Source organism: Prosopis cineraria, unplaced genomic scaffold, assembly GCF_029017545.1.
Source record: "Prosopis cineraria cultivar Desert tree isolate PC_DT_omini unplaced genomic scaffold, ASM2901754v1 PC11, whole genome shotgun sequence".
In the NCBI taxonomy this organism is placed as follows: Eukaryota; Viridiplantae; Streptophyta; class Magnoliopsida; order Fabales; family Fabaceae; genus Prosopis; species Prosopis cineraria.
In genome coordinates this window covers 4,235,017-4,248,417 of record NW_026555342.1, presented here as the reverse complement: position 1 = coordinate 4,248,417, position 13,401 = coordinate 4,235,017, and the positions used below count along the sequence as shown (strand labels likewise).

At 33.5% G+C, this 13,401-nt stretch overlaps 2 protein-coding genes across 2 annotated transcripts; both read right to left on the bottom strand.

The window, feature by feature from the left end:
• Positions 1–390: 390 nt before the first annotated feature.
• LOC129286719 (uncharacterized) lies at positions 391–4,318 on the bottom strand. The gene is made up of 2 exons (XM_054922723.1): positions 3,487–4,318; positions 391–792 (listed from the first exon to the last, which is right to left on the bottom strand). Exons 1-2 carry the CDS (start codon positions 4,111–4,113, stop codon positions 706–708), a joined length of 714 nt encoding a protein of 237 aa, XP_054778698.1. The 5' UTR covers positions 4,114–4,318; the 3' UTR covers positions 391–705.
• A 3,611-nt stretch (positions 4,319–7,929) lies between these two features.
• LOC129286016 (uncharacterized) lies at positions 7,930–12,192 on the bottom strand. Its single transcript, XM_054922053.1, has 10 exons — positions 11,995–12,192; positions 11,803–11,913; positions 11,516–11,581; positions 11,085–11,261; positions 10,888–11,001; positions 10,410–10,481; positions 9,471–9,554; positions 9,268–9,368; positions 8,852–8,936; positions 7,930–8,581 (listed from the first exon to the last, which is right to left on the bottom strand). The coding sequence occupies exons 1-10, from the start codon at positions 12,070–12,072 to the stop codon at positions 8,177–8,179; spliced, it is 1,293 nt and encodes a 430-aa protein (XP_054778028.1). The 5' UTR covers positions 12,073–12,192; the 3' UTR covers positions 7,930–8,176.
• Positions 12,193–13,401: the final 1,209 nt, after the last annotated feature.

Genomic DNA, 13,401 nt, shown 5'->3' with positions numbered 1-13,401 from the left:
CAAGCCAATTTATATACTGTCTCTAGCTGAAATCTCTATAATATGATACTAGTTTCGAATAAATCCACCTCTTTAGAAAATGGAAAGGAAACAAAAAGAAAAAGGAAAACTAGCCTTTTCCGAATGAGATCTTTACTTTTGTGGCCAAAAAATAAAGAAAAATCCATATTATATCCTGCGTGAGATCAACAATGACATTAAGAAAGTTCCTCTCACCTTTTCTAAAGTACAAGAAATTTCCATGTGGGTTCCTACATAAATTCAACAATTTAACTGGCAAAAATTTCCTGAAGCAGAAATAATTGTAAAAGATTCATCAAGTATTTTAAGTTAAACGTTCTCTTCTCCCCTCAAGCTTTATCTCAAATATGCCAGAAGTGCACATAAGAATTTCAAAAGTGAGTCCACAGATTCAATTTCACATTTTCCAATATACCATTAGATTTTTGTTTTCCCGGCTAATAACCAATTGGGGAGAAAAAATTACAGTGTTTTGAAAAATCCTAATTTAATGTGATCTAAAATCTTCCTCGTTACAATTTGCAGTTCAAGAATTTCCGGTGAATCGCTCCAAACCCCCTCATCCAAAATTATAATCTGTGTTTTCTTCTGATCTCTTTTTCCTCCAATTAATTAAAGCCATCAGAGTGCAAGTGAGAATGTGAGTGAACAGAGAAAAGAAGAAAGGAAAATGATGGCCACTCATCAAACGCTGAGTCCATCAAAACCACACTGCTTGTTAGTCAGAGATTGCTTCCTTGGACTTATCACTATAGCACAGTTCACAGATACCTGCAACACAGTTGAGTTCATATGATCATTCATCTGTTGTTGCAACACAGCTAATCGATCAGTGTTATTGTAATAATATCACCGATCATACATTGAATTTTTGAAGACTTATTGATCTATTTTTGGTCATTTTTATCTACTTAAAAACTTAAGAAATTATATCCTTTGATAAAAACTTAAAAAAGTGAACTTAAACATAAAGAAAAAAATTGTGAAGGAATAGAGCAATTAAAAGAAACAGGAGGGTATCAAAAAAGGGAGAAACGGAGTGTTATTGAGGGGAAACTTACACAAGGAACTGGATGTTTATAAATCTATGTTAAGAAATCTAAGCAAATATAGTTACAGCTATATTTAAGTATACAAAATGCTACTAAATCTAATGAGATTACTGTAATATTTAAGCAAAATAAATACATTTCCACATTTATTATATGAAATGGACGAAATAAGTTGTATTATGTGTAGATTAGGAATAGTACGATTCACTATGAATTGTACTATGTATATTTATTTATATTGATCATCATTGTGAGTAATTTTTTATTCCATAAAACTAGGAAAAAAAATTTCTAAAACTCGGTGAACTTTTGGTAATGGTTTTAAACTTCAAAAATAATTATGATTTTTAACAACTTTCAACTTACAGTTCTGAAGATATGAATGAATCTTTAAATAAATATATATATATATATATATATATATTTCTGGATTGAGACGAAAGGAGATCACTATCAATAAGATAAGGACACAGGACAGGAGGATGACCCATGTGCCCCACAAGCGGGAAAATCACATGGTGAAGACTTTTTGTAGGCCTAAGCCCAAAACAATAAAAGAGATAGCAGCATTATTTGACAAAGTCTTTCTTTAGGTTAATTGTTCTAGCTTACAATTTTTCACATGATAATGGGGGTGGTAAAATATTAAAGTGATTGCAATATGCAAAAAAAAAATGAAAAGTTAAAAGAAATAGACAAAAAGGAAATGAAAACATTGCAAAGTTTAAAAAAACTAACTAATGACTCAACCCGATAAACAAAGGTTAGAGTAAAGAAATTAAAATAAAAATAATATTGACATAAGAGTGGATTCCATGGAGTAGATTTTACTTTTGATCTATCATTCACTAGGTTATTGAATCCAGCTACGGGCACTAGGTGGGTCCAAACGGTTTGTCATTTTCTTTCTAGGTCTGCACCATCATTCCATTCCATCCCAGAGCCTCTTAGCTGTTTATGGAGTGAGATTGTTCAAGGACATTAAACATAGGCCAACCAATAATGACTAAAATTCATGTCTTTCTTTTGTTTTTGTGTTTACACTATTAGCATGATCTTCCTATCGTCTTCCTAGACATTCTTGGTTGCATTTAATTTAAATGATTTAAAATAGACATATTCTAGGACACTTTAAATAGTTAAAGCTGTTTCCCCCTTCTCGGATGAGTAGATAAAGCTTAGTTTGGGAATAATACAACTTTTCCTTCTAATACTTTTTAATTTGTTAAGTCGCTTTCTAATAATACTTTTCCTGTGACATTTTGACATGATCTATGTTTTAAAACAAGCACCCATAGAAACTTTTGGGACCTTCGAAATTGTCAATAATATGACAGACGAAAATTTTAACTTGTATGCCATGCTAATGTCAATATTGTTTATTTGATTTCAATTAATTATTTTGTTGTTCAGAACACCCACAGTAGTTTTCACATAAGCTCCAATTTTACTTTATAATGTAAAAGATTTATTTTTCATTTCTCTCAAAACGGTAAACAACTTTATAAAAGCCACAAAACTGATCTCAAACAGTCAAACCAGAGTTCAAGACCGATCTTAATTTAATTATTCCAGACATCAAAATGTTAATATCTGGATTCTTTTTTTAATTGTTTCACCGTAGAAATACAACTGAAAAAGGGTAAAGTCCGCAGAACAAGGCTTAGAAAATATCAAAGCATAGAAACGAGGCTCCTGGAAATTGGAATGTCGCTCCATGCTATAATAGAAAAATGCATGAGAGCGCGTAAAAATCAAGCACTCTTTCCATTCTATTATTCTTTACAGAGAGCCTTTCTGTACAACTTTTTATCCGCAAATTATTTAATTATTTAAAGGGAAAACGTTTGGAAAAATTGTATTCTAATCTGAATTTCAAAAAATCATTTAAATTGAAAATGTTAAAAATTATGATTAATTTAATGTCAAAGATTAAAATTACCATATTTTAAATAGTGATAGTCATTATAAATTCATTACAATTATAATTTTACATATGAATCTTTGCGTATAATTTTTCTGAAACAATATGAAGGTAGGAAGATTTTCAATGGAAGAAGGCAATGTTGTGGATGCTAGCATTATTTTTCGTTTAAATAGAACATATTGATATATTAATTGTATTTTATGCACTCTTTGTTCTCCGATTTTGTTCATGGAAGGTAGCGGAATTCGCAGATTTAGATGCAGACAATAGCTAGAATCCACAAGAAATCCACGAGAATGATATGCTTGATTTGCAAGCAGGATGTGAGAAGAAGCTTAATCAGGCAAGTTCAATTCTAAAAATGCCAATATTCCAGGAAGATAGAGTAAATTGGAAGGAAACCGAAATGCCCAGGAAAAACTCAGTGAATCATATCACATTTTGAATGCTTGAATATGAAAGACGAGAGGGAGAAAGAAAAAGAACCTGAACACCAGGAGAATCGAAGTTCATGATCCGGATCTTAGCTCCGACATCGCCAAATATCCGTAACTCCACCCGGTCATTGACCGAAGCGTCTCGGATTAAATCGGCAGCGTCGGCCTGAAGAAGATTGACCCGATCGACGGCGATTGTGGCCTGTACTTGCCTCACACTGTGCGCTTCCTGGTAGAATCCAGGCACAGAAGCTTTGCCCAGCGGGATTCCCCTGTACATCACTGTGAACCTGGACTCGCCGTACTTGATCCCCACCTTGTTAGGGTTCACGGCGGTGAAGAGCAGCATAATGGTGAGAGAGAGTGAGGCACTTGTGGCGGCGGCGGCGGCGGAGCCGACGTTGGCGGTGGCGAAGGAGGGAGGGTTAGTTGTGATGCCCATGGATTGGACGGCGACCTGTTGAAGCTCGAACTGGGGCTTCTTGGGCTTGACGGCGAGGATGATGACGAGAACGACGGCGAGGACGAGGAGAGCAAGGAAGGAGAAGAGAAGGAAGAGGCAGCAGCAGCAGCCTCTGAAGGAGGCGGAAGAGGAGGAGGAGCGATACGACGGCGTGGGATAATAGTAGCGGTGATTACCTGAAGAAGAAGCTCTTTGGTCTGAGTTTGTAGTCATTTTTGGAGCTGTTCCTCTCTCTTCCTCTACCACCTCTCGCTCTTCCGCTTGGTCTCGCTCTTTCTCTCTCTCTCTCTCTAATCAATGTCTGGGCTAAGGCTAACTACTTCGAATCTACCATTACAGTGTATTTGCAGTCTCAGAGGGGGGGAGAGAGAGTGCGTGAGCGGGACTGAGAGGGACTGGCGGAGTGTGGGGTCGGAGAGACTGGGAAGACGAGTGAGAACAGATATGAGAAAATCACTATTAAGAGTGTGCTTGGATTTCCATTAATAAAAATTGATTCAAGCGAAAATGACAATTAATTACACATCTTATCAAGGCATTTATTATAATTGAAAACACCAAATTATTCAAAATATCATGAAAGATCATCATCTTTATTAGAAATTAAAAATAATTAATTATTAAAATAATTAATGAAATGTAACTTATAAATTTAAGTAATATTAGTTATAAATTTATTAAAAATTAAATGTAAATAGATAGTTTAATGAATTTTAAGAAGGCTACGATTGAATTTATTCAAATTCAATTATAAATTATAAATTAATTGATAATCTTATGAGTTTATAAATATAAATAATCTCAATTGTTAATCAATAATTTAAAGATTTTTTTATGTTTGTGAATATTCATTCATAACTAACTTTTTATAAATTTACAGTTAATGTTTCAAAAAGTTAATTATAAGTTAGTTAACTATTTTTTTTATAAGTTAGTTAATTATTTTTTTCTTTTATTTAATAAGGTATCTCACATAAAAGTAAAAGATTTATTTATTTATTTATTAAAGGTAGTTTTAAAAAAAAGTAATAATTATACATTAAAAAATTAAAAATATATTATATTTTTTAATATCTAACCTTAAAAAGATGCTTTATATTTTCTATTGAAAAGGGTATTTGATAGTAATTGGTAACTTAAATAAACAATATAAGATTTGAAGAATAATTTTATAAAACTTTATTAAGTAAGTGTGACATGAATGATAATGATCCGGACCCCTTAAATATAATTTGTGAATTTAATTTTTAAAAGTGTGTATAAAAAGTATTAGCTAGGAGAAGATAGTCTCTTGATGGTGCTTTAGTTTTACGGTTGTCTGTGACAATATCTTGAGAAATAAAAAAAGAAAAATTTATAAGACTTTTTTATATGTTTAATTTTTTTATGAGATTCCAGAGTAATTTCCCGAGCAATGATAAAACGAAGGTGGTCATCGGGTGTGACGGCCATTCTTGCTTGCTTGACCCGCTAAAAGTTAATTACACTAATGAGTTAAACTTAATTACACTAAATGATCTGCGATTATTATGCTCTCTCTCCATTCTGTGGCTTTCCCGCTAACCACCTTTTCTTTTTTAAGTATAGTTTTAATTTTTAATTTTATATAAATTTTTATTTTGACCCTTCAAATTTATAAAGTGCCTTTTAAGTCTTTTAATCCTAATATTACTAATTTTATCTTAAAAAAATATTATATTAAACTTTTAAATAATAACAAAACATTGTTAGATGTTAATATATTAAGTTTAGTTTTTTTTAAATAACAATGACTGGCATAAAAATAATTATTTAAAACTAACCGTATTAATATTAAAAAATTGAAAAGATACTTTACAAAATGAAAGGATTAAATTAAACTCTAGTATAAAATTGAAGAATTAAAAGTATATTTTAACAAATTTTTAACAAGAAGATTGAAATTTATTCTGTGAGTGACGAGAGTATTAAAGTAAATTTATTATATTTTTAAATGAGTAAATTTAGGTGTATTAAAGTCTTAGGCTTTATATTATCGGTCTTCATATTATAGCCCAAAAAAAGACAACAGCAACAACGTGCCCAACGAGCCATTAAATAATTTGATTGAAATGGAAGATGCTAGCCCAACCTTTGAATATAAAATACGATACTTAAGAAGCTACTCTAACCACCAAGTGGATGTGACAGAAACAATAACGGTTTGGATTGCATTATTTCAAAACTCCATTTTTGAAAGTTTGTATGGAAAAGTGTCATTTGAGAGATTAGTTTGATAATTGTCAACTGTAGAAATAACTTGAGTAAAAAAATAAAAATAAAGTTACTCCATACTATTTCTATCATAGGGCGCGTTTTAGAATAATTATTTGATCTTTAATATAAAGCACTCGATGTAATATTAATTATATTTTTTAAACATTACTTTTATTTAAACTTATTAACTATGACTCTATAAGAGAAAATGTTATGCAATTTAATTTTTATTTAAATAGGGGTAAAATTGAAAGTTATATTATTTTCAGACAATGTTAATTATTTAACTCTCTCTCCTTAATTCCAATAAAATGGTTAAAAATGATTTATAATAGAGACCAAATGAAGTATTATTAGTTGGAGATGCAAGACATTTTACAATTTTAAAAAATATTTTTTTTTATTTTTATCCTTGTCTTAGTTAATTTCAAAAATGTTGGTATTCTGAGATAGAGTTTAGCCCCATAAGCACATGCACTAGCACTGACCAGCGCAAAATGGCTGTCTCATGCACCAAGTTGACTGGCAAGCCATCTCAAGATTTATGAAAACAAAAGGAATCCCGCCACTCCCACCCAGCAAACAAAAACAAACAAAAAATTATTTGTTTTAAACATAGAACACTATCTTAAACCTGCCTCGCGTCAAGCTAAGAGAATTTTAACAAAATTCAAACTAATTCAAATTAAGCTAAGATATGACCCTTTCGAATAAAAACTCTATTATCAATGCTAATGTATTATCAGAAATCAAAATCAATATCTCTAATTAAACATGTATAACTTTCTTACCAATTGAATCAAATTTTTGGTGTTATTTATCTCTTTGTAAAACCAAATCACTTTAAATTCATCACCACAAAGTGGGAGGATAACACTAGACTTGGTTTGCATATAACGAGCCCAAAGGCATTGTTTGGTATAGAAGATTAAGTTTTAAGAGATTGTGATTGAGATTAAAATTTAAAAATCATGTTTGGCATACGGCATGCCATAGGGGAATACTTGAACAAAAATTATTTAATACATGCAATCATAATTTCGATAGACCATAATACCCCTGCCCCTTAAAACTCATTCACGGCGAAACATTTTGGATATATGTAGTTGTGATGTTGAAGATTTGAAAGGCAAAGGCAAAGATAGATACATCGAAGATCTAGAAGACAAAGGCAGAGACAAATCTGGCTACCGATCAATGGACGTCGATGGTTAACAATACATGGCCATCAATGAGTCTTTTTTCTTTGCTGTCGATAGGTTAATGGTTCCCCTCCTCCATTGCATAGATCGAACTGACAAATTCACACCTTCCACTCCCCCTCACTTTTGTCTGGTTAATAGGGTTTCTACTTACTACCGTCAATGGGTTAATGGCTCTCCTTCTCCACTCATAGATCAACCCCGCACCTCCTCATTCCACTCTCACTTCGTCTGGTTTATGGCTCTACACCATCGATTGCGGGAGACTCGTCATCACTAAGAAGGAAGGACAAAGGTAGATTTAGAAGAACAAGAGACGTTGAAGGCAAGGGCATCTATGTCTAAATAAATCAATCCTGGAATCGTTTTTTCAATACAAGGGAGTGCTAGTATTGAATAATCCCACATAAATGAGATTGGGGTAGGGATTGAACTGATCAATCACCCAGACCAAACATGCAAAAGTTGGCCAATCCCAAAAACAATTCCAGGCTCCCAATGCCTCATACCATACAGGGCCAGAGGGACCGAAACTTTCCCTTGACACAATTTAACCACAAATTCTTGTAAAAGATCAGATGGAATGGCAATATGCTAGAAATATCAATGCTGATTAAGGGCACAAACCCACAGGCATGTTGTGCATTGCTCTAATTCTCCAAATTACAACAACTTATAGATACTACGCTCTAATACAGAAGCTACTGAGGTAATAATGGATGAAGGTATAAAAAAGAAATATATATCACTAGGGCCCACCAGAAACAACCAACAAAACAACCACATCAGCCCAATATTTTTTTAAGGAATCATTGCAAATTCTGGAATCTGCCGACCCATCACTTCTGGTCCACGTTACCAGCATCTGCCACTGGATCTGCACTGAAATTATCAGCTTCAGCCTTGCTTGTTTCATCAACCCTTCTACCAGAATCATCATCAACTAGGACATCATCCATGATATCATCCTCTCCAACATTTATATCCTCCACATCATCATCGTCCACTTCGTTGTTGCCTCCCCCAGGAATCTTTCTCTTCTTGGGACCATGCTCCAGCCTATGAGTATCCAATTCTTTGTCCATGGTTTCCTGTAAATCCTGGTCATTATTTACTTTTCTTGTTTTTCTTGCATTCTGCCATCTCTCCAACTCCTTCTCAACATTAGCAATATACTGTTCCCCAATCTGTTTCTGATACTCAGATAGCTCCTCTCTTCTTGCGTTCTTCCATTCAAGAAATGCCTGTAAATTAAGAGGTAAAGAATAAATTCCCAAGTTGCATAGCTCTGAATCATTGCTTACATGCATCTCTAGTACAGTGCTACACTTAAGCTGAGCCATAGATTACATGTAGGCTTGGGACTAGACCCAGTACAAGTTTTTAAAATATGAACGGGCCAATTTGGGATGATTTTCATTAGTTAACAACATCATGTATAAGATTAAAGACCAAAACATTTAAGGGTGTGCATAAAATTAAAATTGAAAATCATAAACTCTCAATCGTCCAACCTCTTCTTTGCGCTTCTCTGAGGATGCCTCATCTTCATCCAAGGGCTTGTTGGGCAAATAATAAATTGGAGGTTCTGTCTTAGTCCTGAAAAGTAAATAGAAAACATGCCTTAAACACAAGTCAAAAAAGAAGGAGATAAAGTTTCCATGTCTACCCAAAATCCTGTGATTAGCAGGAAAAATATAGCCATCAAGTTGTTTCAACACTACAATGCACATGAAAAGAAACTTAAGAAACTTATCTTCGTCTCAATAAAATGTGAATATGGACACTTTTGGACGAAAATTAAAAATAACCTGCAGATAAATAGATAATAGCATAATGTCAGGTAAGAGGTGTCCAGTTGTTAAAGTGACATGCAGAAGATTTGTTGTAAGATTCCTGCCTTGCAAGTCAACAGTTTGAAGGTACAGACCTTATAAAATTGCATAGCCTTTTATGATGGTCACTCCACCGAAGAAACAGCAACTCCAATTTCTTTTCTTCTGTCTTAGCAGCCACACGTGCTCTAAGAGTCTGACAGGAAATAGGTCAAACAGAAACACAATGTTAAGAAGTATTGTCAGCCGGCTCATGAATTCAACATGGAGAGCAAAAAAATTTTATTTGAAAGCCTACCAAGTCTCTCCGTCGCTTTTCAGCAATCTGTTCGCGCTCTTCTTTCCTAAGCCTTTCACTTTCTTCACGTGCTCTTTGCTCAGCCTAGGAAAAAAGTTTAAAAATATTTGAGATAGTTACAAATGTCTAGATGTTGTCATGAGAGAGAGATGACAAAGAGCAAGAGAGATTCAGCTGCTTGGTACTGGATATTAAGGTGCGTCAACAACTTGACAATGGTACTGCATAATTATTCCATGCATATTTACATCAATTATGAGAATCATAGGAAATATAACAAGTGAACTTGTTCAGCAAACTCATGCACATATTATCTCACTAACATGAAATGCCATGGCCATCAATGCAACAGGATGACTACGGAAAAGATGGAATTATGGTCCATTCGCCATCGCTGACAAATAATGAAATGTGGGACTCCTTTATGTTTATATCCAATGCATAATTAGACATAAGAAGTGGGTATTTCTATGAGAATCCGAGCAAAACCCATTAATAAATTGGTCAAGTTGTTTAAGTGAAATCGGAGATTCACATCCAAGGACCACTTAAGGAAATTATTCACAAACAAGGACCAATTCAGAATGGATTGTTGTTAAAATAGGAACGTGACTTGTTTTTTCTCGAATGGGACTTCTTGTTAATCCTTGTCTGTGAATAATTTGCTCTAGTGGTCCTTGGATGTGATTCTCCCAAGTGAAATCTTCACCACTAGTCTTGTGTGATCATAATAATTACCATAGGGACCTGGCATAAACCCATTAACAATTGTTCTATAGTCCATAATACTACATTACCTTAGCTTATGATAGTGAATTGATTCAATTCATCTTAAAATGTATCTATAGGTTTAAGATAGAGGAGGACATAAGTGCTTCATCTTCTAAACCAGTTAAATGAGAGAAACTACACACAGTAATAAGCATGTACTTGACTTACTCTTTGTAGAGAGGTAGATCTTCTCATGTATGCTTCTGTTCCTGAAAGTTGCATGTCTTCCTTTCTGAATTTCTGGGAAGTTCAGGATAAAAGCAAAAGGAAAACAATATGAATTAACCTAGTCAATATGTTGATGATAAAAGGATCAGATAAACCTACCAAAAAACAGAGACAACAACAATATAAAAATGATGAATGATGCAGAAAATTGTGTTGGATGCAATAGGCATCATTGCAATTGCGCTCATATATAAACACTAGAAAATGGATAAAATACACTCAATAAATCCGCAAACCGGGACCACCAATTTCCAACAAATATCACTTGGATGTTGGTCAATTAAGTGCATATGAGCTAGGTATGTGTCGAATGCAAAGAGACGACAGAAAGACAGCCATAAATCAACTTCCGAATCAAGCTCATGATATAGCAGTATGAATGCATTTGGAAAGTAAGCAAGCGATTGGTCTTTCATACCTCCAAAGTCCCCAAGAGCTGACCCAGCATTCTTTTATTTCTATTAACCAATCGGGGATCCTCATCCTTTTGCAATACCCTTGGAACAGGTTCTGCAGCAGGAATCTCAGAATCCTTAAGGAAAAGGAAAGGTCCACAGCATTAGATGCATAACCCCAAATAAACCCTCATTTGAAAGGAAACACATGTGCATTTACCGTTTTTGAAGTTCTTTGATTGCTATCTCTTCTAGACCACCCACTTTTCTGGAAATTGGATGGCTTCCTATCACCCTGAATGGCTTCATCGGTCCCATTAACATCATCGCTGGCTGAATAATCCGTCTTAACTTCCTGTCCAGCATCAGCATCCTCAAGCAGCTCTCCATCTTCCACCTTCATTTTCAAACAAAGACATTTGATTATGCTCCTATCTCCAGCTTCTTTCTTGGGGTGTTTATGGGTAATGACGCTTTTGTTTTTTGGTTATTAGAGATAATTCACATAAACTCAAGACTCAACCAATACTCCATCGACTTCTGACTAAATTATCAGCACATATGCCAGATAGAAACCAAATTAATAACATAAAGAACAGAGACTAAATTACAGTATCAAATTTTAAAATAAAATAACAAGAATAGGTTCACCTTAACAACGGCTGACGAAAGTCGGCGCTTTGCAGGAGGTTGATCTTCTGATTCATTCCGGTCACTCTGAAACATATAATGAAGTAATTAATATCCTAAAGTCCACTTTCCAATCATCAAGTCTAGCGTTGTTATCATTCCAAAAGTTTTTCCACCAAAAGGGCTGACAAATTTTGCACGGCCAAGGAAACAAAGCTAAAATCCACGAACAAGGAATTGGAACCATGTTCATAGAACCCTAGACAGCGGAGAGAGGGAAAAGAACAAATGAATGAGAGATTCCATACAGGTCGAACAAAGCCTCGCTGCCGAACCCCATTAGCGGCGAGGTTGCGGGGGCCAGCACCTGCTAACCCACCTCGGCGAATCCCTCGAGGATCTCGAAGCCGCTCTGTAATCTGCAAAAATCGCAAACAGTAGATAACAACAAGCCCAGAATTGACCATACAGAGAGATATAGAGAAATGAAGAGAAATAACCTCTCGCTGCTGGCGTTGAAGCTCATCGATCTCTTTACGGAGCTCGTCCTCCGTCTTCTCCACGGCTGTGCTTCCCATTGAGGCCGATTCGAGGAATCTAAGGAAGCACTGAAGCAGTGACAGACTATCAACAACGGACGAAGCGTGTGTTATAAACCCTTGAAAGGGCTAGCTAGAGCATTGAGGGTTCTCACCCAGAGGCATTTGGTGGGAATCGGAACCAAGAATGTTACCAAATCAAATCAAAAGAAAAAAAAATAAATTGTATAATTAATTTTATATATTCAAAGAATTTATTTTATGATAAATTTTTACTATTAATATTATTAAAACTTTAAAGTATATATTTTAATTTTATTGAATAAAAATATATTAAGTGTTTAAATCTTTTATAATATATGACTATGATAATGAAAATAAATATTTGAAAAATATAAAAATGCAGTAAATTTCTCTACAAAAGACTACTAAATCATAGACATGTCCTTTCATGGTGAGTTTTGGTTGTAAGTTACAATAGTCATTTTGACCTTTTATAGATTTTAATTTAATTTTAATTTAATAGATATTATTTAATATTCATAATAATAGATAATTTTTCTTTGTTAACAAACATCTATGAACTAATCTGGATATGAAACAATTTTATCCTCAATTGAGAAGATTTTCCCAGCTTGATTTTTCAGGGAGAAATACATATAAGCCCTATATAACAAAATTAATTACCCACAGATTCCATTCATTCTTGTGTATAAAATTTGACATGTACATAAACGAAGAAAATATTTAATTTTATTATCTGGAACCTAACTGTAGTCTTCCTTCTTTTTATTATATTAATTTTTGTTTTGTTGGGGGAAACTAAATCCTTTATTATGATCTGTTACGTCAAAGTTCTAGACATTGTTTAAAGCTATTTTTATTTTATTATTTTGAGAATTGATGTTCCATAAAATATGTTTTGAAAAATAAAAATAATAAAAATAAATTTTTTTTATTTTTTTATTCTTCAAAGCAATAATCACAGAACATTTAAAAATTATTTTAATTTTTCTGTTCTTCAAAATAATATTTTATCTTTTTATTTTTTAAAATACTTTTTAAAAATACGTTATTAAATAAATTTTTTTATTTTCTGAAGAATAGAAAACTGTTTTTAAAACAGTTTTTACACAAGCCCTTAGCTTTTATACAAGTGCATCATGTGTGTTTGTAGTGAGTGTAGAATAGAGCATATTGTTGATTTGTTCAGAATAAATAATTTTTTTTTTGTGATGAAGTGGGCCGAAGCCCAAAATTATGGAATCATAGATAACATTGTTGGTGGACTGTCTTTGTACAAAAATTCTCCAATCCAGTTCAGTGATACCATTTTTTTTAAATTAGAGGGGCAAACATTAAAAGTTT

Coding starts and splice junctions, on each gene's coding strand:
- LOC129286719 (XM_054922723.1), bottom strand. CDS start 4,113: ATGACTACAAACTCAGACCAAAGAGCTTCTTCTTCAGGTAATCACCGC. Junction 793..3,486: donor TCGATTCTCCTGGTGTTCAG/GTTCTTTTTCTT, acceptor ACTGTGTTGCAG/GTATCTGTGAACTGTGCTAT.
- LOC129286016 (XM_054922053.1), bottom strand. CDS start 12,072: ATGGGAAGCACAGCCGTGGAGAAGACGGAGGACGAGCTCCGTAAAGAG. Junction 11,002..11,084: donor ATCAAAGAACTTCAAAAACG/GTAAATGCACAT, acceptor CTTTTCCTTAAG/GATTCTGAGATTCCTGCTGC. Junction 8,937..9,267: donor AGGCTATGCAATTTTATAAG/GTCTGTACCTTC, acceptor TTTACTTTTCAG/GACTAAGACAGAACCTCCAA.